The sequence below is a fragment of the Misgurnus anguillicaudatus genome, chromosome 18 (genome assembly GCF_027580225.2).
Source record: "Misgurnus anguillicaudatus chromosome 18, ASM2758022v2, whole genome shotgun sequence".
Taxonomy (NCBI): domain Eukaryota; kingdom Metazoa; phylum Chordata; class Actinopteri; order Cypriniformes; family Cobitidae; genus Misgurnus; species Misgurnus anguillicaudatus.
Genome location: NC_073354.2, coordinates 21,050,530 through 21,078,153, shown reverse-complemented (window position 1 = coordinate 21,078,153; position 27,624 = coordinate 21,050,530). Strand labels below are relative to the sequence as shown.

General features: G+C 36.3%; 1 protein-coding gene across 2 annotated transcripts; it reads right to left on the bottom strand.

Annotated features, from left to right (window-relative positions):
- Positions 1-638: 638 nt before the first annotated feature.
- On the bottom strand, positions 639-26,242 carry mthfd1a (methylenetetrahydrofolate dehydrogenase (NADP+ dependent) 1a, methenyltetrahydrofolate cyclohydrolase, formyltetrahydrofolate synthetase). Of its 2 annotated transcripts, XM_055186161.2 has the most exons (27): positions 25,737-26,242; positions 25,449-25,581; positions 24,855-24,939; positions 24,275-24,334; positions 24,143-24,196; positions 22,962-23,098; positions 20,887-20,987; positions 20,322-20,458; positions 19,448-19,559; positions 19,227-19,354; positions 18,349-18,446; positions 17,948-18,121; positions 15,798-15,940; positions 15,670-15,716; positions 15,478-15,585; positions 15,323-15,397; positions 15,146-15,238; positions 14,331-14,465; positions 14,182-14,250; positions 13,911-14,022; positions 13,565-13,704; positions 11,689-11,730; positions 11,424-11,524; positions 10,789-10,966; positions 9,736-9,843; positions 8,275-8,427; positions 641-1,598 (listed from the first exon to the last, which is right to left on the bottom strand). In XM_055186161.2, exons 2-27 carry the CDS (start codon positions 25,541-25,543, stop codon positions 1,536-1,538), a joined length of 2,748 nt encoding a protein of 915 aa, XP_055042136.2. In that variant the 5' UTR covers positions 25,544-25,581; positions 25,737-26,242; the 3' UTR covers positions 641-1,535. The 2 variants fall into 2 exon arrangements, with proteins under 2 accessions (XP_055042135.2, XP_055042136.2); XM_055186160.2 differs by lacking the exons at positions 15,478-15,585; positions 15,670-15,716; positions 15,798-15,940; ... (10 more) ...; positions 25,449-25,581; positions 25,737-26,242 and having other exon boundaries at positions 639-1,598; positions 15,146-15,198; positions 15,323-15,395.
- Between the last annotated feature and the right edge of the window lie 1,382 nt (positions 26,243-27,624).

Sequence of the window (27,624 nt, the reverse complement as noted above, 5' to 3'; positions counted from 1 at the left end):
TGAGAGACTAAGCCATCAAATAAAATCAATGTGTCACATGGTCTTTAAAATCAAATGTACTTTTCAAAAATACTGACAAACATGAATATGCTATGACAGATGTTGCACTCAATTCAAGATAAATGGCAGCAATATCTTAATACTAAATTAATTGCATAAGTAAACACGCTGATAAAAACACACAGACATTTTGGTCTTGTCAGATGATCTACAATACTGTGCAAAAGTCTTAGGCCACCAACAGCTACATTTCCATATTTATTTTTATTCTCTTTATCAAGACACAAACATGGGAAATATGTGCACAAATTGTAAAAATGTAGGGGCGCACCGATATACACATGGCCGATAACTATTCTTAATCGCACAGCCAATATTATTCACAGCTATTTCATGTACTACGGCTGATTACTAAGTGCTTATCGATCTGAAATCACTTAGTTTGAGTCGTCTATAACAGTGGTTCCCAAACTTATTCAAAGTGTGACATTCCTTCGCAGCCCCCCAAAGAAAATTTGTGACAAAAAACTGTTCTAAAACTCAACATTTTAATTAAACAAAACAAATTGAATGATACAAAGTAGTGCTGTTGGTTAGTAGCCATATTTTTTTAGGTTTAATTCCACAGAATTTATAATAAATTAATGTATTTCATAAAATATCATAAAACTGGGGCCCCCCTGGCACCTTCTCGCGGCCCCCCTGGGGGCCCCGGCCCCCAGTTTGAAAACCACTGGTCTATAACATGCATTTGAAAAAGCAACACTCGTCAAACATAATCATTACACATATTCTTTATTATCATGAAAAGATTAGAAAAACAGCTATATAAATCTATATCCTTAAGCCATTTCCTGAAGTTGAGTGTCATAGCTGCGTGTGTATGGTTCTTCGTCTGCAGCGAATATTGTGTTTCTGCACGAGAGCGCCCTCTGACTTTTGTATGTAGCGGCATTTCACCGTAATTCAATGAGAAGCATAGCAAGCATCATCAGCCGATATATCGGTGCAGCACCCCTATAAAAAAATCCCATATTTTCAGAACAAAATGTCTTGTTCCAGCAAAAGTCTTAATTTAGTGTGACCTCCCTTGGCACTAAGCACATTTGGAACACTTTTGAGGAGTCCTAAGGTCATGAGATTAAATTTTTTGTATTTTCTCATATATATATGTTCACGATACCATTGCAAAAACAACAAATGTAACAGTGGCATGATGACCTAAGACTTTTGCACAGTATTGCATGTTGCTTGACTAAAAATCTATGGCTAACAATATCTTACAGTTCAACAAACACAGTGTTTTAATGCAGGAGTGACCATATCTGAAATTGATGATGCAATGTCCAGTTTGATGATATTTGACTGTATTATACTAATGAGTTATAATAATGAGTTTGAATAATTTTCCAATATTAAAAAGGAAATAACTTTTATTAAAAGTTAAAAGTATTAAAAGTTGAATAGATCATTAATTACTGTAAACCTATCATACTGTAGATAATCATTGAGCTACTTTGATAATCATTGTGCAGTCACTGTAAAAGGTTGTTGCCATGGAAACCGGGCCACACGGGATCATCCATTTCTGTATTTGTCTGTTGGAGAGTTAAATAAGTTATCATGAAGGAGATGGACTTTGCTTGCTTAATTGTGTAGCTAATCCTGTACCCCCCCAAAAAAGAAAGCTAATCAACAGGAAATAAAAAACAGGTTAAAACAAAACCAAGCACCTAAAGGATGTGCCAGGTTAAAGATAAGTCAATTTTCTTAAAAAAAAAAAATCCAGATAATTTACTCACCACCATGCAGAGGTGGGTAGAGTACCCAAAATCTGTACTCAAGTAAAAGTACAAGTACTTATACAAAAATGTACTCAAGTAAAAGTAAAAGTATCAATCTAATTATTTACTTGAGTAAGAGTAAAAAAGTATTAGATGAAAAAACTACTCAAGTAGTTAGTTACTCGTTACTTCTGATCTGAGAAGTGGCGCAAAAGCACTGAATTTCAGACTTCTTGGAGGGTTTTCACAAACCTCTCCTTAAGAGTCTCATTGTTCTGCTTTAAACAAGTAAGCAGCCTATCTCAGTCCTGCAATGTACATTAACATCACATAATGTGTCGTTTGAGAAAAAATCTCAAACACACACACACACAGATGTTTTTCTGAAGGTTAACTCTGTATTTATTTTCATGTTCACAACACAAACTTGTCAGCGTCTGCCTTTAAACATGCAAGCAGTAAACAAATAAGAACGTGTGTGTCTGTTTGTTATCATGTTTTTATATGAATGGGTTATTTTCATTGCCATTTAAGTGCAATTACTGAACATAAACAGGAGCTTAATAAAAATTATCATTTTAGAATTTCATATGGAACTTATCTGTTTGTGCAAATCAACTCTACATTTATTATAATATATAATACATGTTTCTTTCAAATCAAACTTTATTCTTTATTTGAATGTATTTTCTACACATTAGTGAGGTGTCCGGATTTGTGTATAAATGCAGTCATTACATAAATGCTGTTTGTTTAGTTGTGGGGAAATTATATGGAAATGTGCAGATGTGAACGTGCTGTTTGAATGGTTTAACTTACATTAGGATTTGTAATCTCTTGCACAAGAGTGCATATGGCAAAAAAAACTCGGACAGTGTGTGAAATGACCATTAATACTGTTCAAATAGACAATACTGTGACACTTACTTCAGGCTGGATTTTGAATTCCTGTTCGCTGAGATGTCAGCTCGTTTATTGAACAAAGCATGCATCACATTATGAAACTATTCTTTTTGACCTCTTGGAGTGAAAACATAGACCGAACTTGAAGCCACGCATGATCTGCCTCCGATAACTCGCACAACGCACACGCGCACTCATCTGCTTCTCCTATCATCTACGCGGCCGCGCGGTCGCGCGCTAAAGGGTGACGCAGCCTTTTTCGCGCAACTTTCGAACACGCCCTATAAACTTTAAAAAAATATTTAGATTCATTAATTATTACCATTTGACAGTAGCGCAGTAACGCCGCCGAATGTAGCGAAGTAAAAGTACAGTTTTTTCACTAGAAATGTACTTGAGTAAGAGTAAAAGTACCCATCCTTAAATTTACTCTAAAAGTACTAGTTACCCGAAAAATTTACTCAAGTAAATGTAACGAAGTAAAAGTAATTCGTTACTACCCACCTCTGCCACCATGCCATCCAAAACGTTGATGTCTTTCTTTGTTCAACCGATAAGAAATTATGTTTTTTGAGGAAAACATTCCAGGATTTTTCTCATTTTAATGGACTTTAATGGAACCCAACACTTTACACTTAACTCAACACTTAACAAAGGACTCTAAACGATCCCAAACAAGGTATAAGGGTCTTATCTAGTGAAACGATTGTCATTTTTGACAAAAAAATTCACTTTTATACGCCAACTTCTCATCTATCTCCGGTCCTGTGACGTGCCAGCGCGACCTCACGTAATACGTCATCACGTCAAGAGGTCACGGATGACATATCGAAACTCCGCCCCAGTGTTTACAAGTGTGGAGGAAGAGGACCGTACCGACGTTGTTGTATGTGGAATGAGTAAGGAATAATTGACGACGGGCCATTGAATTATAAGAAAATAATGCACACCAAGGTGGTAATGCGGCACGACGCGAAGCGAAGCGTTACACCGCAGGTGAGCATTATTTTCAAATAATTCAAAGGACCGAAGTCAATTATTCCGCTTATACCACGGTTACCACAAACATTGCTCTGGTGCCTATTTTTAAGACATTTGAAAAGATAGGTGTGCGGTTTACAGAAAAATAATCAACACCCATAGAACATTTCTCAGCCAATCAGAATGCAGCATTCAACAGACCCGTGGTATAATTCTAATTAATGTCTTTGTGTCAGTTTATTGTTTAAAATTGTCCACAAATGTGCGTTTCATATATGTAACACATGACCTTTCTATGTCACTACACAATTACGTGAGGTCGTGCTGGCGCTTCACAGGACTGGAGATAGACGAGAAGTTGGGGTTTAAAAGTGCATATTTTTTTATTTTTCTTGTCAAAAATGACAATCGTTTCACGAGATAAGACCCTTATGCCTCGTTTGGGATCGTTTATAGTCCTTTGAAACTTTTTTGAAAAAAACTGTTAAAGTGCCCATATTATGACCTTTCCACAAGTTAAATAGGTGTATGAGTTCCATAAAGCATGTTTCAAAAGTTGTTTGCTCGAAATAGCTTGTAGGAAAAGTTGTTACCCATCTCTAGTAGCCTCTGTTTCAGGGCATTTCAGATTGTGCCGTTTTGAGCTAGTCATTACATATTTATGAGCTGCTGCTCCTTTGATCACGCCCCACCAGGGGCGCAATGAACAGTTTCAAGGGGGGTATGCAAGACAGAATTTTGGGCCCCTTCCTTTAGAGGATTGTTTGATTTTCATACCATAATGTGTAGCTATATAAAATTACTCAGTGCGTTTATTTAATTTTACAGGTCGCATTTGCACTAAAAATAAATTCATGAAGCAAAATAAAAAGATTTATTTGAAAAACGAATAGCCTACCATTTTAATCTGGTAAGGCAGAAAACATTCACGTGATTTTAAATAGATCACTAAAAAAGAATAATGCATGGAGATGAATTTCTGAACTATGGAAATCTATGGAAAGTGCTTTGAAAGTCGCGGCAGTCGAGTTTTCTGTGCGGTTTTAGAAGCGAAATGTGTACAATTATGTTTAGCCTAATAGTTCATTCTTCAGAGTTCATATTGATGATCTTATAGTTCATTTAAAAAAATTCTTACAAACTGACTGTATTTGTCAGAAAAACACCAAAAACCTTATATTCTCTTTATGTCGCTGTTCTCTGTGTGTGTGGTATGTGTTCCATCCTTCGCTCATGACAAAAAGCGTAGCCGGCAAAATTAAAATTAATATTACGTTGATCTTTAAGAGTGTGCACTTCGCCCGCGCACGCCCTTCGCCAGTGACACAGAAATTGCAAAAAGCTCAATCGGCTAAAGTTTTAAATATGACGTTGATTTTTGAAGTAAAAAAAATGCCGCAATCAAATGTGCTGCTGATGGGCATGCAAATTTATTTCTGTGCACTGAAGGCTAATATGATTTTGCACATCCAACAACTATCATTACAAAGATAATACTGCCTGTTTTGGCATTTGGTAGGCTATATTGCAGTAGTTAATATTTGTTACGTAATGAAGTGCACCGTGTTCTTTTTTATGTTCTTTTTCTTAATATTCACAACACTTATTAACAAAACATTGATTAAAATTAAGAGACAAACTATATTAAACGAAATTCATTTGAAGCAAACATTTAAAGCAAACAAAACTTAATTTAAAGTCGGAAATGATGTCTAATGACCGAGTCCATTTGTAACGTCATATTAGCCTTCAATCCATTACAACGCCCAATATATGGCGTTTAAAATTAGAGTCTTAATAATCGAATTAAATTAAAACAAGACATTAACAACATTACAACAATATTTAAACACAACAATACTCAAACATAAATATAAAACGGACATTCTCTATTAGGATGCATGTTAAAAACAATCTGATATAGCGTTTATAATAGCTGCAAGTTTACAATTTTGGGCAAAACCTCCGTTGCAACCCTGAATAAAAATGAATCACTTTCACTTTGAAAATGATGCGCTGTCACATTAAAACCAGCTCTTAGTCATTTAAAATTTAACTCAATGATGGCTTAGACTATTCTCCTATTTCATGTTTATTTAGAAAATAATATTTTAACTCCGCCTATTAAGTTATTGTCCGTCTTAGAAATGCAATAGTTGTCAGCAGTCGCTATGCTAATATTTCCTTAAATAAAGCTCTTGCTGTCCTTTTGTATTATCACAAATATTTTTCATTTTTCATGAAACATACAGTTTACAGATCAGAACGCTTTTAGTGGCATGTGAGATCTTACCTTGAAATGCCAAACTGTAGGGCTGTCGACTATTTGTGGTAACTTTGCATAGCAAACCCGCCAAACTGATCCCAAACAAAAATGTTGTCTACTCACCTATATCCATATCCGCAAAATCAAATTAAAAACCACCAGAACCGCCAAATATGTAATTGCATCTACTAGGTCATGATTGCACGCTGTTTTTTTTAAAGTGTCTCAATTTTACTCAACACAAAGTCATTCACTGTAGTTTTATATTAATTTACTTTACATTTTACTAGTGTTAATAATTAAACGTGTACAATAAAAAAAATGGAAAAGTGATGACGATGGGGCCCCCTAGCGTACTTATGGGCCCATATGCCTGGCATACTCTGAACCCCCCCAAACGGCGCCCCTGCGCCCCACTACTAACGTCATGTGCACGTGCTCAGTGATATCGTGAGCAGTACAGACCATACCGTGTTATTATTTTTATATATCATTATTAACGGTTTATGTTGCCAACAGACAAATCAAGCAGAAAAGTATCACTAATAAGTCCACTCCAGGAGAAGAAACTCATGAAACACAATGATTCCAGCGTAAATTGTGATGTAGCAGTCTCAACAATACACTCATTTTCCCTGGACAATGCTCACATATTCCCGTTATAAAACATTTTCAAACGCATTATTTTCACAAATTACAGAAATTTAGACCTGACGGGGGATGTATACTGCTTGTGGGCCGCGTGCTAATTGCTAGAAGCTAGCGGGAGGTCTGGACCGTAAAGTTAAGAGACTCGGGGGTACGTTGGCCTCGTCAGAAAAGCTGGATCAGTAAGGCCTGGTCTCGGTTAGTTTGGCAAAACACTATTAGTTTGGCAAAGCACTATTACTTAGTTCACGTAGAATTGTAAAATAAAGCCGTTAAATATTTTTTTCAACTTTCGAAACTACGCTGCAAACTATCTAGCCTGCAAAAAATATCTATATAGCGTACTGTCTACAAACAATAACATATGCATTTAAAAGGTGTAATTTACGGGATTAGCATCAATGTATGATCTCTGTTTTGAGATACAGATGCTCTAGCATCATAAATGTAGTATTTTGTGTGACAGAAGATGACAACATGCAAAATATAACATGACTTCTTACCTTTTGTGTTGATATAGCGATCGCGAATCGAATCCAGTCTGTTACAGATGTGTGAATAATTCATGAAAGTCCAATAAAATACATTCAATGACCATTTTTGTCCACAAATGCGTATAATCCGTGAAATATAGCTACATTGTCTGTTGTTTACATCAGATTTCGCATGAACGTCTTATCGCCTACAATCTGAGGACTATTTGCGTCGTAACACACTGTATATGAGATCACATTTTAGGTTTAAATAAACACGCGTTTAAACTTTGTTTCGTGAGCCATGATAACAGTACAGAGGATATCAGCGAAGTGACTTCTCTGTGCTCTCTAGCTACCTGGTGGGTGGAGACCTGCGAGTGGGGTGGTGGGTGGGAAAATTCAAACGGAATGTGACGATACGGCTAGTTACGTCACTTCGCGCAATCTGAGACTCAAGGCAGAGGACATTCAGAAACTTGTATCTCACTCAAACAGCATAGATGGATTTTTTCCAAGTTTGTATGCGTGTGGAAGCATCAGAGACACAAAATAACACCCCAAAACGCAGAAAAAGTGAGTTTTTCATAATATGGGCACTTTAAGTGTTGAGTTAAGTGTTAAGTGTTGGGTTCCATTAAAGTCCATTAAAATGAGAAAAATCCTGGAATGTTTTCCTCAAAAACATAATTTCTTCTCGACTTAACAAAGAAAGACATCAACATTTTGGATGACATGGTGGTGAGTAAATTATCTGGATTTTTTTAAAGAAAATTGACATCCTTTAGCCATATTTGTACATAAAAATGGATCTTACGCTGAAATTATGTGTGTAATTTGAACATAAATGTTGGGTAAGGTCACATAGACCACCAGTGGCGCTTGTTGAACAGCTCATGTTCAGCACAGACATGCAGCCTAGCAACGTGTCTGGTTAAAAATATCTACATGTGTGACCAATATTCTCTCTTTTCTATTTTTAGGCTATAGACGCACTCAAGAGCAACTGACGGAAGAAGATGGAGTAGAACCATCATCTGAATAGAGGTGATATCTCTACAGCACTCATTTCAAGTATAGTCTCATAGTTTCATTATCTATCAGTGTGTTAGTTCAGCCAGCATTTGATTGCATTGATGGCCCACAAACAATCCCTTTATTGTCTTTAAAAGATGGAAAGATGTATCTACATGAGCCTCTAATATATAATAAAGCTCACCGAGTCAGCCAGACAGCAAAGGAAACCAGCTCCAGCATTGGCTTTGACATCTGTAATGGGCAGGATGAAGTCTGTTGGCACTCCTTTCAGCTCAGGGTCATTACTCAGGGACAGGTGTGTCTTAGCTATGCAGACTGGCAAATTCCCAAAACCCTTTCAGACAGGAACAACAAAAAGCATGAAAGGAAGAAGGAAACATCATTTCTCAGCTTGAATATTTTCTTTTTTGAAACCATCTGGATCAATTCAAGACTTGCTAAAGTAGAGAAATCTTAACCAGTAAGATGAATGAAGCCTTAGTGGCATGTGCATTATATGCAAGCGTTTTTCTTGTGGTTCAGGACTCTAAATGGGTCTGATTTGATAGGTCATGGATAAAATCATGATAAATCCAAATAATAAAAAATGAGGTTAGCAAAATAAATAGGCTTTTCTTAACAATTTAAAGTCAAAATAGTGCACTTGCAATTTCTGTTGTTGTTGTTGACTTCAGTGTGCACAAAATCATAAAGTGAATTTTGCACAACACAAAAGTAGCACAATTTTGGTGCCTTAAAGTTCAAAGTAAAATCTTGTACTTGACACAAAGCTATTTGAGAGCACCATACTGAAAGGATGTAAAATATATTTGGGTGATTCTCGCGGAATTAGACTTATGAGGTGTCAATGAAACATTTTGATAAAAAAGTAAATGCAAAGTAAGAGTATCAAAATAAGAAGCATACATTTACAAACATCTCTTCGTGTACTATTTTGCACATGATTTCAAATGACATCATACAAACCAATTTAGTTTTTTTTCCACATTTAAGTGGAAAATTTTCATTACCACAACGTGTCCATGACTGGATTTTGGTTCTTTGACATGGAAATATTTATAATTAAAAAATCTAAAAAATAAAAAGCTTCAGTGCATGTTATACTATAAACATTTACAGTAAAGAAACATGTGGTATTTGGTGATCATTGGGAAATAGAGAGACAATAATAAGAAATATAAATGTGTCCAATAATTTTTTCTCATCCTCCGCAACAATTTTTAATCATTGTTTAGCCCTCAAAGAACTAATATTTAAAAAAAAATTGTTGGAAGGGACATAATTGACTGTGACACTCAAGATGGCTACCAGGTAAGCAGTTCTTATTTTTTTTCTCGAGATAAAAGTTTTGTTTGTCATAGTACCTAAACAACTTTTTAGTTCTCATTACCGAAACATGAGTTTGTAAATGCATATATTTAATGTAATATCATGTTGCGGTAATGATCATTTTTATCATGATCATCTAAAAAAAGTAAATATTTTTTAAATCCTTTAAAAATAATGTTTATAGTAAGTTCAGACCTTAATCTTATACGTGCAAAAAAAATGGCTTCAATGGCTTTTTAAAAAAATCTGATGCTGGACACCTTTTAAGTCTGGATTTCATGAGAATCACCCATTTGAAAGATATTTATCTCACCTGTTTTGTGTAAAGCTCAAGCTTCTCCTTGGCTTTTGGTGAAAAGTCTATGTCCTTAGCTCCATACATCTGCTTTGCCACAGACATCAACTTATCAGCAGCTGGAATCTGAAAGTTAACATTTATCTGTGTTAAAGGATTTATTCGTTTAAGTAATGGGTTTTAGCTAATCCCACCGATGGGACCAATCTGTACTTAATACATGCAACTCCTAAAGCTAAATTGGCTATGTGTGATGAACACTTTCATGCCGGTTATATTTAGACATTGTCAATTAAACAGATTTCATGCATGAAAAATACATTGGCTGGTAATGAAACAGCTCTATATATAAAGTGTTAATTGACATCAGAATTCAGTATGTGTGGATAATGAGAGCAGAAGGACACAAACAGAATAACAAACAGGATCCAGACTGAAATAATATCGCTCTACAGTATACTTATATATGCACGAAAAAACAAAGCAATTAGAGATGCTTATTACATTGCTATTTGATATCAAATCATTGTTTCTTCCTCTGGGTTAGTCTATCATATCTTCACATCATTAACATTTACCAATAACAAGCGCGTCACCTCAGAATACCACATTTTAGGTTTGGCATCACTGATGTCTAATCTCATTTGTTGTCATGCATCTTGTGACAAAGAATAACAAAATGCATTTGATTGTTAATGTGAATAAGATATAAAAGATAAGGTAAATTCAGTAAATAATGACTTACTGAATAAATGCATATTTTCCTTACATTAAGACTTTTTAAATGATGCCATTGTACTTTATTGCCCTTTTGGAGGCTAAAAACTCCAGTTACCATCCTTTTGGTCATTCTACTGAGATTCTCATTTTGTGCCTTAAAGACAAAGTTATAAATAAAGATATTTTGACAAATGCCTTCCATAGTATTTGTTTTCCTACTATGGAAGTAAAAGGGTAGCGTCCACTGTGTGGTTGATTACCATCAGTATTCCTTCACCCTTTGTGTGTTTCGAACCTAAATCCTGTTGGTTAGTTAATCAGTTAGGTATTAACCATCACCCCACTTCTTACCTGTGGTTCGTAGAGGAACTTGAACCGTCCGGGCAATTTTGCTGCTCTCCGAACAGCTTCGGCCAGATTCAGCGCTCCAGCGCCACCCTTAGCCCAGTTGTTGCACAGTACTGCATCAAAGGCACCAGCTTGCTTCGCCTGGCTACACACCAGCTCCAGCTCAGCATCAGTATCACACCTTTGCCAAATACAATAAGAGCCCATATTGACACACATTCGCAAAAATCAAACACAGTTGGTGTTTGTGGTTGATTTTGGCTGAAGAGCATAAGATGAGTATACACAAGGATCTAATGTAACTGTGATCAGTTAGAAACAGAACATAAAAGATACAACACGTCCAGATGAACCATGCATGCTTTCACAATACCACTTATTTTGGTGGAAATCTGGGAAAAGGATTTAGATTTGTGTTAAATTAAGTATTTGGAAGGGACTTGTAACTGAAAACATAACCAATAAGTTGTAAATATTTAAAAAACAAATGTATAAAGTGGGTGGTTTGTGTAACAGTGAATGTGTGCTCAAATTCTACTGGTGCATATTCCATGTGGGCCTGCATAGTGCACATCGTATATATGAATAGTTTGATAAACAACATACAAGTGCAAACATGTACTACTTTGATGCTGTACCTGAATGTATTAACAGCTACTATAACTGGCAAGCCAAAGGCTTTGGCATTCTCCACCTGTTTCCTCAGGTGATAACAGCCTTGTTCCACCTGTTTGAGGTTCTGCAATGTAGACAGATCAAATATCTCAAGCTGCATAGTATTAACTTGAAACTGCACATATCAAAGTATTATACCACTTACAGTAGTTTTCAGAATCTAAGATATTTTGAAATGAAGAAATGTATAAAAATAACTGGAGGGTAAAGAAATCTAGGTTGTACAACCTCTTGCGAGTACTCCTTTGGAAGGGACCAGCCTGCCCGGACCTATAAATAAGACAGAAAATGAAGTGGAAATAATTTCATATCCAGTATAATCTCATCATGTTCACTGAACCTGATACCTGGAGCCTTTGCCTATATATCATATGACCTCTTAGAATATTGTATGCATCTTGTGGGATGGCTAGGCCAGCATAATTTCATTTATTGGGAAGAAATATGATACTTTAATGATGAAGAAATTTAATAATTTACTACGTATGTAAGTAAGAAGACAAAGGCTTTCATTCACTAACTGTGCGTGTACGTGTCATATGTGCAAAACTAATGTGCGACGCAGAATGCAGTATGAAACACAATGAAACCACATTAGATATTTAAAGAGTTTTTGAATGTATTATTAAAATTGACACAATAATGACTTGACTTATGTTTAAGCAACATATTTTAAAATGTAAATACATGCTGCATAAACATGCATAATCACATGAGGTCATAATCACATGAGGCATAATTACAAGGGGACATGTCATGAAAATCTGACTTTTTCCATGTTTAAGTGCTATAATTGAGTCCCCAGTGCTTCTATCAACCTAGAAAATGTGAAAAAGATCAACCCAGTAACTTAGTTTTTGTCAACCATTCTCTGCAAGCATGTAATAAAATAGGTAATTGAAATTGGGCTCCCCTTGTGATGTCAGAAGGGGATCTTCTTATAATAATTCCACCTCTTTATCTGCTCTATCAACCACAGCTCTGCCATTTAGTGCAGAGATCAGCTCATTTGCATTTAGAAGGACACACCCCAAACAGCACATTTTTGCACACCTACAATTTTAACATGCTATAATAAATTATCTATTTGGTATTTTGAGCTAAAACACATACGTACTCTGGGGACACCAAATATTTATTTGACATCTTAAAAAAAGTCTTGTGAAATGTCCCTTTTAAGGAGGACTGAGGTGTGGTGAGACAGAATTTGACAGAACTAAAAAATAAGAAAAAGTGTTTCAGTTGGTTTTACGTGATGGCATGATCTCCGTTTTGAAAAACTGTTGTGCATGCTTTAAGGCGTAAGACGACTTTTAGAAAGCACTGGATACAGTATTACTTATCAAGCATAGTTGATGTTTCATTGGCTTAAAGGGACATTCCACTTTTTTTAAAAATATGCTCATTTTCCAACTCCCCTAGAGATAAACATTTATTTTGACCATTATGGAATCCATTCAGCTGATCTCCCTGCTATTGAATGTAACCAAGGGACTATTTTTGGGCAGTGCGTAATATCACTACGCCTGCTGCAGCCATGTTACAGGTCCTTGATTATTACGCCAGAATGAGAGTATAGTCCTACAGTAACTATATCTGCCTAGAAAATCGCAACTTTTAATTTTCTTTCGGTCTTAGTACACAACGTAATTACAGAAGAGTCAAGTTTTAAATAGGAAAAATATTTAAACTGGTTATTTTTAAGCGCAATGCTAATGGTCTAATCAGATTTAATGGATTGTGCTAAGCTATGCTAAAAGTGCTAGTGCCAGACCCGGAGATCAGCTGAATGGATTTCCAAAACGGCAAGAATCAAATGTTTAACTCTAGGGGAGCTGGAAAATTATAATTTTTTTTTAAAAAAGTGGAATGTCCCTTTAAAGGGGGACTGAGGTGTGATGAGACAGAATTTGACAGAGCTAAAAAATAAGAAAAACTGTTTCAGTTGGTTTTATGTGATGGCACGATCTTTATCTCGAAATACTGCTGTGCGTGCTTTTAGGCGTAAGACGACTTTTAGAAAGCACTGGACACAGTATTATTTATTAAGCATAGTTGATGTTTCATTGGCTTAAGTGAAAACTGACTTGTACATCTGACTTACTGGGGCAGCACCGCCATGCATCTTCAAGGTACGAACAGTAGCCACCATCACGACCACATCTGGCTGCCGGCCTGAGTAGCGGCATTTAATGTTGAAGAATTTCTCCAAGCCCACATCAGCCCCATGAGCAGACTCGCTGACTGAAAACATTAGCTTTGTTTAGCTAGAAATTTTCAAATTATTTTGACAGTCTGTCCATTTTCATTAGTTTTAACAATTCAGTTAAAAAAAAAACATCTTTTAAAACATAAGGTACTCTAAATAAAGCAACATTTATTCAATCTGGTATTTGTGCATATGCTTAAGGAACTGAATTTTACTGCAGTCAAATGAAAGTTTACTTTACCAACAAATCCTTCAGATCCAACCAATTTTAGGGCCATCTTGTCTGCCAGGATGGAAGTACAGCCTTGGGCAATGTCAGCTAATGGGCTGGTGTGAACAAACACCGGTGTACCCTAGACAAAAGAACTGAGGTGAGACAGAGTTTGATGGGGCTAAAGTAAGAAATAAGAAAAAGCCTGACTATTTAACTATTCTGAAATATGCATTTTGAAAAAGCATATTTCCAGACATTTTTAGGTGCTCATGTGACATTTTGCACACTGAAATCTTACCTCCACAGTTTGCATCAGGACAGGCTTTAGTGCATCTTTCAAAAGCATGGCCATTGCATCACTGACAGCCTGCAATGACAAGGTTGTGTACATCACACACATGCAGACACACACAAATATATACAGTACAGTAAACACATACTGACAGCCAAATCCTCTGTGGTGACAGGATCTCCAGATTTGTTTGTAGCCACTACAATCTTGGCAAGCCTTTGCTGCAGATCTTCCTCACTGCTGCTTAGTGACAGTATAGCCATGATTTCATTTTCCAAAAATCCAGAGTCCTGAACAGCACATACACCCATTTAAAAAAGCACATCACCCAAACACATCACCACATCACATCACATTCATTAACTCCTAAATGCATGACCACTCTAATCTGTGTTCAAACACTTCCTAACCTTTTTGCATCTCACAAAAATGTTATATAAAGTGGTATAAAAAAATATAATTTATTATACTCTAATTAATAACCTAGTTCAATCATGAAACTAAGTGCAGGTTGATAATGCAATCCTAATTTTTCGATCCACCAGCCAATCAGCTTGCACTTCAGCACAATCAACCGCTTTGTCTTTGGGTAATTCATCGCAATGGCAACGCATTAAATAATCATGTTGGCGTGCTGTTAGCAGTGGGGTGAAGTGCTCTATCAGAGCTTTAAAAAAATCACCCAGTTCCACCTGTCTTTTTTAGTGGGATATTTTGCCTAACATTGCCGCAGCATCATTTGCATGATCATTGCCGCATGTGTACTGTATTGACATGAGCTATTTTTTATACTTGCTATGTAACAGCAGTAGTAAGCAGATCCAGTGTTGCCAAGATCAAATACACTGACATGTCATGGCATGCTAAAATAGTTGTCATGACTAAAATGTTAATTCTACTTATTAATTTTAAATCATAAAGGCGGTAGTAAGGCATAAACTTGAAATAACATTGAAATACTTATACATACTGTTGCAGTCTCTGTGTCAATGTCCAGTCGAAGAAAATCTTTTATTTCGGTCTCTGTGAAGGTCAAGGGATCAGATTTCTCAATACCCAGTTTCTACAGGTTATAAAGGACACTGTGACCATGTCATCATACTACTACCACTATTTTAAAATGAATGTTTCACTGTATAGGACTTGCCTTCAGTCGATTAAGCTGGGCTGGAGAGACTGACCTTTCACCTCTTCTGAGAGGAACCATTAAATCAAACAAAGACTGGAAGACAGATGCATGCAAGTTCACGCAAATGCAAATTGCACAAAATACACACTAAACAAAGCAATTTCAACCCTGACCTTCTCACAAAGCTTTGACTCATAATGAACATTCGCTTTTATCGCGTCCATCACCAGTCTACTGGCAGTACAGATGACCTCATTTTGGCCTGTAGGTTGAAGGCTGACCTGGGTTTAATATGGTGGAAGAAATGTACATTAAATTTTTAAACACGTTCTTCTATCTGTGCTTTAAAAGGGACTCTCATATACCTCATCCAAAGGAATAACTTGAGAGTATCCACCTCCAACAGCAAGACCTGTGAATAAAACCTCAAATGAAAACATAAAACAACTTATTTTTAGGGGCGATGAAACTGCAGAAGGAATAAATGTTTGACCTCCATCTTTAGCCCAAAAACAAGATCCAGGAGCAGGTTCTCGCACACAGGCAAAAGAGTTGATACTCAGATGGGCCCCTAAGGCCTGAGCCAAACCAAGAGCAGTGGTGCGCTTTCCCTCGCCCACTGGAGGAGGAGTAATTCTGGTCACAATAACACAAAATGGTTTAACCTTAAAAAGGAAAGCATTACATTTGTATATAGCCTACTACACGCAGGCCCGGCGCCGCTTAGATACACTGACAATTTAATGTCATCAGATATATACAACAGATTGTAATATACAACATAAAAACGTACAGTCTTATATTAGAAAATGGTCCAAGAATATTGAATTTGATAACTCATCTTGCCTATTAACTCTTTTCCGCACCAGAGTTTTTAAAAATAGTTGCCAGTGCAAGAAAATGTACTTTCATCCTACCTTCATTTGTTCTCTTTTTATCACTTCTCAAATATGGGTAGGTTTCTTCAAAAATAAAAAAATAAATCGAGCAAAAAGCTAAGATAACTGCATTTTTGTAAAGGACTTTTGTTAGAGATCAGATTCAGAGCGATAATCTAAACATACACGTAGTTACTGTTTGTCCTAAGGGGTTGCTTTCGGGTTTTATAAGTTGGGTAAGAGCACCACCTGGTGGATAATAGCCGAAATACGGATAGCCGGAAAAAAATTTCAATGGCGGGAAAGAGTTAATACAGTCACCTAAAGGATTATTAGGAACACCATACTAATACTGTGTTTGACGACCTTTCACCTTCAGAACTGCCTTAATTCTACATGGCATTGATTCAACAAGGTGCTGAAAGCATTCTTTAGAAATGTTGGCCCATATTGATAGGATAGCATCTTGCAGTTTATTGAGATTTGTGGGATGCACATCCAGGGCACGAAGCTCCCGTTCCACCACATCCCAAAGATGCTCTTTTGGGATGAGATCTGGTGACTGTGGGGGCCATTTTAGTACAGTGAACTCATTGTCATGTTCAAGAAACCAATTTGAAATGATTCAAGCTTTGTGACATGGTGCATTATCCTGCTGGAAGTAGCCATCAGAGGATGGGTACATGGTGGTCATAAAGGGATGGACATGGTCAGAAACAATGCTCAGGTAGGCCATGGCATTTAAACAATGCCTAATTGGCACTTAAGGGGCCTAAAGTGTGCCAAAAAAAAACATCCCCCACACCATTACATCACCAGCTTGCACAGTGGTAACAAGGCATGATGGATCCATGTTCTCATTCTGTTTATGCCAAATTCTGACTCTACCATCTGAATGTCTCAACAGAAATCGAGACTCATCAGACCAGGCAACATTTTTCAACAGTCTTCAACTGTCCAAATTTGGTGAGCTCGTGCAAACTGTAGCCTCTTTTCTCTCTTCCTATTTTTAGTGGAGATGAGTGGTTCCCAGTGGGGTCTTCTGCTGTTGTAGCCCATCTGCCTCAAGGTTGGGGATGTTGCGGCTTCACAAATACTTTGCTGCATACCTCGGTTGTAACGAGTGATTATTTCAGTCAAAGTTGCTCTTCTATCAGCTTGAATCAGTCGGCCCATTCTCCTCTGACCTCTAGCATCAAAAAGGCATTTTCACCCACAGGACTGCCGCATACCGGATGTATTTCCATTTTCACACCATTCTTTGTAAACCCTAGAAATGGTTGTGTGTGAAAATCCCAGTAATTGAGCAGATTGTGAAATACTCAAACCGGCCTGTCGGCACCAACAACCATGCCGGTCTCAAAATTGCTTAAATCACCTTTCTTTCTCATTCTGACATTCGGTTAGGAGTTCAGGAGATTGTCTTGACCAGGGCCACACCCCTAAATCCAATAAAGCAACTGCCATCTGATTGGTTGATTAGATAATTGCATTAATGAAAACTGAACAGGTTTTCCTAATAATACTTTAGGTGAGTGTATATTTGAACAGTTAAAACTGCATTGGAAGTATGCTCATCGGGTGATCTCAAAGTGTCTACAATTCTGTTTAATTTGTTCATTTTTTTGTACTGACATATGGTCTAAGCTAGAAGTAAAAGATTGAAGAGTTGTGATCTAGTATTTGGTACTTTGAAAGTTGTTACTGTATAAAATGAGGTTATGTTAATGCACAGCATGTAATTATATTTCAAGATACATCTTACCCAGTGACAACCACATATTTCCCATCAGGCTGGTTCTCCATGCGTTTCAGAGCGGCCAGTTGTATCTTAGCTCTGCTCCTGCCATATGGCTCCACTTCTTCAGAAAACAGGCCCACCTCTCTCGCAAGCTGGGTAATTGGTTTGATCGGGCATGAATGGGAGATTGTAACGTCACTGAAAATGTAAACATTTCTTTATTTTTAAATAATACAAATTAATTACTTGTTGACCAATTGATATTCAGATATCTGAAGATTCTAAGCATCTACTATGCATAACAGTTTATGTTAAACCATTTTCATTTACCTACTTACACACAATCTGCATATACTATAGGACCAGGCAACCTAGAAAGCCCATATATTACTGTATGTTACAAAGCATTCAAGTCATCTCAATACCTTGGCTGTGGCATTTGAGGGTTCATCTTCGTGTAGACAATGTTCCACTTCCCTGGCCTGTATGTCTGCAGAAACCGCTCTGCGCTTTCAACTGTATTCTGGTCCGAATACAAATTAGAATATGGTAAGCATATAAAACATTGTATTCGCACAAAATTGTATTTGAGAAATGCAGGTAAAGGTTCTACCTATTTTGGCTTGTGAGCATGCATACAAATGAGTCATGCTTGTGAGTTTCGTGCCATTGTTATGTTAAATATATATAGTGTGTCTGTGTGTGTGTGTGTGTGTGTGTGTGTGCGTGTGTGTGCATGCATACTGTACTGTACATGCATGTGCATAAGTACAGCTGAAATATATGTAAATATACATTGTCTGTAAAACTGTTGCCCAACTCATACTGTAATAGCTGGGCTATAGAACTATATAAACTGACATACTACACAGTCTGAAGTTAAGTCCTCTGATTGAATAATTGTATCCATTAAATTATATTTCATCATCAAACTGACATATTCATTTTTTATGTGAAAATATCTTAAAAGTAGCTTGAATGCATTGCTTTATTTAGTATACCATGGATATGCAAATGAGCCCCGCCTACTCTCAATCACACCAGCTCAGACTACCTGTTACATTAAGACAAGCAATTTTATGTGATTGGTTACAACATACTTGTGCCGTAGAAAACAGGGACAGTTTCAAACTAGTTTTTTTTTCTTTGAAAAAAGCAGTTTAAGGGGAAAATATGTTGAGCATGCATTATTTTAAAGCATATTTTTACCACAGGAAAACCTTAAATTTATACCAAAATCTGGTGTTTGGTGAATAAGTGATTTAATTTAATTTGTTTATATTAACGTCAATTGATCTGATACCTTCATCAGCATGGCTACAGTCATGGGTCCGACTCCACCAGGCACTGGGGTTATGTACCCAGCTCGCTGTACAGCTGAGAAATAATGCACGTCTCCGACTACACGCTTCCCACTTGGTTTACTGCTGTCTGTGAATGTAAACAGGTGAGCTAAAATATACAGTAGTTGATTTCATAACGGTTTCAAATGAATAGATACAGATAAGCAGATCAAACAGAGACCTGATATATGATTGATACCACAGTCTATGACCACCGCCCCCTCCTTCACCCACTCTCCTTTCACCATCTCAGCTTTGCCAGCACCCACAACCAATATGTCAGCTCTGCCCACCTAAAGAAAACAACACAGAGTGAGCTTGCCGTTTAACCCGGCTCTATTCATTCAACCAAACTGCATGCTGGGCAGAGGTCTGCATACTTTGCAACCAACAAAACGCACCAACCGTTAAATTCAGCTGATGTTTATACGTCCAGTTTTGTTTTGTTTTTTGATGATGATACACTGAGTTAATCAATAAAGTGATGCTTTAACGGTGCACTGAATGACTGAAATAAATTAAATAGTAAACATTACATCATAAAATAGCTAAAATGCAAAAAAGTTATTTATTTTGATGTGTGTGACTGTCCTAGTCATTGCATACTCCTTTTACAAACTAAAATGTATATACTTTACCATATCAAAAGACAAAGTATAAGTAGGTGAATTGGGATGCAGCAAATTTCCTTTAATAACAGAGTCAAAAGTGCCGCTTGCGTTTGCCAGATACTCGCATAATCTCATGCGTAATCAGAGTTTACTGTTAAGGGAGTGTCTTGCGTGTATTTTGCATCTCTTGTATCATAAACGGTTTTGACGCGTGTGCAGCAGACACTTATTTTGACAAAAAACGTGATGCACATGGTTCACATGACGCAACAAACACATATTTTGAATTTGTGCCCCTCGGATGAGCAGTCACGAGCCGCCACTGATATTTCACATATACTGTAATAAAGTCAATTGAAACTGGGGCTATTAAGGTGAAATAGTGCTAGATTGATTTGAGTGCTCTATTTGGAGGAATAAATGAAAGGAAAAAGCAAAATGAACCTGTTCGGCAAGGTCATGAGTCTTTGAATGACAGGTGGTCACTGTAGCGTGATTCCATAGGAGTAGATCATGCATTGGCGCTCCAACAATCTTACTGCGCCCAATCACCACGGCATTCTTCCCAGATACACTCACACCTGGACACAACATGAATCACAATGTACTGGGTTGTTTCAATTACACCAGATGCATTCCTAAACAATTTTGGCACGTTTAACCATAATTAAGCATATTTTTTACATTTGTGTACAATAATGACAAATTATTGCTTCTTTCTGTCTTGCACAGGCTGTACGCATGTGTTTTTCTCTCTTCGACCTTTCATCTTTTGAGGCATGTGGCCTTTTTCTATCTACATGAGCGGCTAACAAGTTCCTATCTTTTCATGACTCCCCCAGTCATCAGACTGCTCTGATTAGATTGAGTTTATATATAGATCTCACACCTATGCGGTGACATTGCACATTGATTGTGCCACAGCACGACTGCTACTTTACAGATAATCGCTCTATGATGCTGACTGCTGATTGGTGGAGCTCACAGGGTTCACGAGATTTCCACCCACCAGTCTGACTGATGAGCTCCAAACACCCATTAGGAGTACATGGGATGAAACAGTTCCTCAGGTCTCCTCGAGCCAGCTTCCCTGCATTTATACTGGTCAGCCTGGATGGAAACATATTAGGCATTTACGCATGCATGTTCTGGAGATGTTGTTTTAAAATATGCCAGGAAAAATTTGAAAATAAAAGCATAGTGGTCTTAGATTTTTACATTCCAATGCAGAAGTTATAAACAAGTGGAGTTTGTCTTGCCTTATTAAATAATATTTTTCAATTCAATTCAAATTTATTCATATAAGCACATTTTTTTCATTGTTTTATAGCAGCTTTACATGAAAAGGAAAACAAATAACAAAGGGAAATTATTAAAAATATAAACAATAAAATACAAGGGATTATTGCAAATTTTATTGTCATCATATAAAGATTAGAATCTATTTGTTTCTCTTTTGGCGCATTGACATTGGGTGGCATTAAAAAGGTTGTAAAAGGAACCTGCAAAATATTGCATATTTGTGCAGTTTCACAAAAACCACACAAAACTACTTGTACACCTCAAAAATGTAAAAAATTTTGCTCATCAAGAAACAAATCCTAATTTATGAATATTTCGACATTTCTACTAAAAACAAGACAAAAATACTAAGTAAGAAAGTCATTTTTTGCAGTGTACTGAAATAAAATTTTTATTATTTAGATTTATACACTACAAAAAAATGACTTTCGTATTTTTGTCTTGTTTTCAGTAAATATTGAAAAATTCTTAAATTAAGATGCTTTTTCTTGATGAGTAAAATGACCTAGGAAAATAAGTCTTTTTAGTTTTTAGACAAAAAATATAAAATGTAAGCGAATTTGTGCTTAAAACAAGCAAAAAAAATCTGCCAGTGGAATAAGAAAAAATCTTGAATTAAGTGTTTATAAAAAAGTAAACTTAAGCAAAAAAAATCTAATGGAATAAGATTTTTTTTTAATGTTTTAAGCACTAATTTACTTACATTTATATTTGTTTGTCTAAACTAGACTTATTTTTGCAGTATACTAAAATACATTTTTAATAATTTAGATTTACATCCATGTATTTGAAAGCATGCAGATTATCCAAAGCGACTTACAGTGCATTACAAAACATCCATTTTATCAGTATATGTGTTTCGAACCCATGACCTTTTTGAGCTGCTAATGCATATTGCAAAAAAGATATTTTCAAGAAAAAAAATCTTTGTATTTTTGTCTTGTTTTCAGTAAAAATATCTAAATTAAAGATGCTTTTTCTTGATGGGCAAAACTACCAAAAAAATAAATAAGTTTAGTTTTTAGACCAGAAATATCAAATTTAAGTGATTTTGATAAGCAAAAAAATCTGCCAATGGTGTAAGCAAAAAATTGTGAACATTTGTCTTAAACACTGAATTCAAGAAGAAAAAAAATTTGCTTACCCCATTGGCAGGTTTTTTTTTTTTTTTTTTGCTTGATTTATGCACAAAATCACTTAAATGTTATGTTTTTGGTCTAAAAACTAGACTTATTTTCTTGGGTCATTTTGCACATCAAGAAAAATCATCTTAATTTAAGAATGTTTAGATATTTTTTACTGAAAACAAGACAAAAATACTAAGATTTTTTTTTCTTGAAAATCATTTTTTTCAGTGCAGTGCTTTACCACTGAGCTATACAAAAGCAATATCGTAAAAGTAAAATTAAAAAAACAAAAACAATGTTCACTTCTATTAGAATTTTGGCACATGGACACTGGGTGGAAAAACAAATAAGAGAGATTAGATTCAGAAACTAAAACTAAATTACCATGTGTATCAAAAACTTGACCTTGTGGAAAAAATAGTTATAGATTAATGTGCACAAATGATTCAATCCTCACTGGCGAAGAAAAAAATAAAGCTCAAATCTTATTGAAACTGAACTCTAGTATTCAATTTAGAGATATTTTTATATATCTAATTAAGGGCTGACTTACCAAACTATCTGAACGATAAGTAGCCTATAGTCTCACCTGTCATCATCAAAAAAAATGTGGCCATATCTTTGTTTTGTTCCTTAAACATGCCAGTCCACTTACCCATCAACATCTTTCTCTGGGGCCACAGCATTGGTCACCTTTTCTGTGTCTATTGGGTTAACAGAATCAAGGGGCAGTTGTACGATGATACCGTGGACTGTATGGTTTTCATTGACTGTAATAATGCTACGTAAAACCTGTAAAACATCAATGGTAGAGGCTGTAGGGATGCATAAAGATTAATCTGTACTAAGGATGTGCATATACCTTGTCTGATGTGTCTATTTTCTATTATTTTTTATTTTATTTTATTTTTTTTACTTCAATACTGTGTATTTCATCTTGGCCAGGTCACTTCTGAAAAGAGATTTTTAATCTCAGAAAGTTTTACCTGGTTAAATAAAGGAAATAAAAAATAACTGCGATTAATCTATAGCAGAATAAAATAAAAGTTAATAAAAGTGGATATTAATTATGTATATATAAATATGCACAGAAAAAAGTATTTATATTTATAAATTAGACATAAATCTACAAATGTATATACACATGTAAACATTTCTTAAATATACACATGCATGTGTGTGGATTTATCTATACAAAGTTATTAAACACAGTTCACACGCATATATGATGGAAACAAAAACTTTTATTCTGCTATAGATTAATCGCGATTAATCTTTATGCATCCCTAGAAAAAGGGTTATGTCATCACATTTAATTTACAGAGTTTGTTATGTAAACCAAACACATCCCAACTTGGAACGAATCTTGGCTTAGGGATTCAGCCAGACTCTGATTTTTAAGTCAGCTGATGCGGCAGAAAGGAAGTATAATATTTTGTTACCATGTAAACTAAAATACAGTTTGTTGACAAATCTAATATATCTAGTTACTTTATTTTGTCATTTTTCATTGCATTCATTACATTGCGAGGCAGAGCATTACCTAAAGCATTGGCGCACATGTAAAGAATCCACTATTGGGTGGAGGGCACAATTAAATTGAATACATGCGCAATTTATTCGATGAATGTGCTCAAGTAATAATAAAATCTTGACAGAAGCCTATTTTAAATAAGGTCTAGTGACGCTTATGCTACCAATACATCTGATTTTCATTATAATATATCATGATGAGCAATGCTGCACTGATATATAAAGCGACAAAAGGAGATAGGACAGAATATTAGATGCCATGAGTCACAGCTTTGGTTATTGCTTGGGGTCTGTTCCATTTACTTCATCTTCTGTGGCTGTCTTGGGAAGTCTAATGTGGCTCGCATTGATTCCAATCTATGTGAGAGATAGAGACAGTGTCAGCGAGAGGTTTACGATAAACATGATTCCATTTATTAAATCAGCTTGTTCAACCTCAGCCGCTGCCTTAAGCTTCATGCTGATGTAAAGGTTCGAATCATCTCGGTCTCCGACCTGAAACAAAATACAGAACACACCTCAGGGGATATGAGCGCGTGTGCAGATGAAGCTAGAAATTTCACTTGATGGCTTAAACGTAACTCTTCAAAATATTTGACATTTGTACATTTTGTCATTTCAGGAAGAAACCAAAAATATTCCAAACAACAGGATAACACCACACCTCAAGCTGTGAGATAATTATTATTCACATGAGACAGTCCAATATTAAGTGTTATCTTATCCCAGTGACCTTAAACTCAGACACATTTCTTACACAACACGTTGCACGCTTCTGCATGTATTAACACATGTACGTGAAGGCATATTAGAAAGATTATTTATTTTATCACAACACCCACAACTGTTAGAGAAAAAGAAAATGGCACGTTACCAAATGACCATCTGCAGCTGAGCGAAAGCAAGAAAAAATAAAGAAAGATGAGTCAGATTATCAGGAGAGATTTTACAGCTAGCTATAGCCACAAGGGGGTTTATATGAGGCCAATGTAATAAGGGAACAGTAGAGAATGACCTGCAGAACTACAAGGCCGGGCCTGAATCCTGGGAACTGACTGCTCATCTCTGCTACCTCCTTCTTGAGTCGCTCCCTCACCTGTCTGAAGATAAATAGATCTGTTAATATACTGTATCTGCAGGGAACTTTAACATTTCTACATTAACATTTTTTCATTTGGCAGACGATTTTATCCAAAGTGACTTACCCGCGGGATCAAACCGAAAAAATTGCACTGCTAGCATAATACTCTACCTATACTGCACTACAGGTTTAAGACCCCTGGGGATCACAACGGCACTGCACAGGGCTTTTGTCTGGGTCTCAAACTAAAAATGTTGCGAAATTAATCAAATGAAACAAAGCAAACGTTAACAAAATATTTAATTATCATACTACAAATTAATAAATCAATAATTACTATTAATGTGTCTTCATTATAAATAAACAAAATAAACAAGGCCTGGCTTAAAATGCAGCGTTTATTTACTCCATCTCAAGTATACTTTGCTCCATGCCTCTACCCACCATGAGATCCTTGCCCTGAAAAGACAAAGCCCCTTATCTACCCAATTTCAACATCTGCAGGGGCCCTCATACACGCAGACTCACTGTGAGGTCTTGTTGCCGGAGACAACGGTTGCCATGGTGCACTGGCTGTATCTCCAAGCTCCTCGTCGGAGTGTTGTGGCAGTGACGGCAAACATGTCCAGCTTCAGAGGCCAACAGAATGGAAGTTATTGAACTAAACGGGGACACAGAGAGGATCAGTATGATGGTCAAGAAAGAATTGAAGATAGAGATGAATATAAATACAGAGCGTATTACATATTCTGCATGTATAAATAACTGTCTCATGTTAAAACAGACCTTGCACAGCCACTCCTCACCTCCTCCTACCTGTCAAGAGAAGGTGTTCACTGTCAATCTTCCGAACACAGTTGTGACTGTTCTCTCAGACTGTTCTGGATTCTGCTGTGGCATTCCAGACTTTTCCAGTATGGGAACGCAGACTGATAAAGTAGCTCTGTCAAGGCTGCTCAGACACGCTCAAACAATCACACATGGTTTGCAGAAAAACCGTACACAGGTCCAAAGAGGTTAAACTACAGCTGGGCTGTATAGGAAGTAGGCGGATACATAGCGAAGCACCAGGCAGCCAATCAGGAATCATATAAGCTGGGAGAGGAAAGTGCACTCCGGGTTGTTTTTAATGCCTTTTCTACGTGTGTTCGAAGCAGCGCTGCGCAGACTGATCAGTCTATGACATTAAAGTACCGCGTGAGCAGACGCTTCCGTGTAATTTCGAAACGCGCTCGCGATACTTTGATGTCATTCACTGATGGTTTGAAGTTTAAGTTTGAACACGAAGTTTAACACGCCTTCTTTTCTTTATAAGTATTAAAACCTAAATAAAACTATTTTTCTTTTTTGCAAGTCACGTTTTAATCAATAAGCATGAAAATAATGACTTACATACTTACAATATGATATAATCATTTGTTGAACAAAATATGCACGTTGCCAGTGATCTCTATGATCTGCTCATAAGTTTCGAAAGCACCTAATGATCAAACCCAAGAGAAGAATCGTGCACTTACTTTTATGTGATGCTCAGACACGTTGTTTTAAACATATCTCAGGATATTATACCCATAGACATGTCACTTAGGTTTGCACTTCGTAGTTGTACTTTTTAAAGTGTACATTTTACCGCATATTTCTGGCGTAAAGAACTGATTTGATACATATCGACTTGAGTTTGTCTGAAACATAAAAGCATGGTTGCACGGAGAAAGTGCAGTCAAATACCACTGTAGGCTGCATGAAACGCCAACAACAACAACACGCTTTTCCTGAGGTAACAGTTAAACTGTTATCTGGTGCCCTCTAGTGATGAATTTATGCATGCAGTCAATGTATTTAATCCAGGATTTTGTCAATTGTGGTTAATAAAAAATATACACTGGAAGTACACTCATTACATAACGTATGTTTGGCAAAGGTTTGCTCAAAAAGGTTTTGGCTAGTGTAATGTTTGGGACCCTGTTTCATTTCCCATAATATTTACAATAGACACATTTTAGCCATAATTTGTTTTCTGATTGTGGGTGATATTATATGTATAGAGTATATATGTATGTAAAGTTAAAGGTTAAAATGTGACAAGCTGAGTTGTGTTCTCTTTATCTGTGCTATGATTTGATGCCTTGTTTAAAGGGACAGTTCCCCCCAAAATGTCATAATTTACTCACCCTCGTGTTCTTACAAACCTGTGGCCGGTTGCATAAAACTTTAAGACTAGTCTTTAAAGTTAGTCATGGATTTTTTTTCTTCAAGACTGATCATAACTGTTTTAAGTATGTTACATAGAAAGGGTCTCATTTAAATCCAAATAATAAGACTGATTAGCCCTAACTAATTGCTAGTTAGTCAGAATCATTCTCAAGACGCAGTCTTAATGTCACGGCTATGTTTATGCAACCGGCCACTGTATCCATTTTTCTGTTCTTATTTTGAGGAACGTTTGTAACCCAACCTATCAGAAGCCCCATTGACTTCCATAGTTTGGAGGTGATTTCTGATCGCTTTGGTTACAAACATTCTTTCAAATAATTTTTGTTCAGCAGAACAAAAAATACACAGGTTTGTAACAACACGAGGGTGAGTAAATGATGACATCATTTCCATTTTTGGGTAAACTATCAATTTAATACTTTACAACTAAAATACATATGACCACTAGGTGGCAATAAAGATTCAGGTTTCAGAGTTATTGTGACCACTG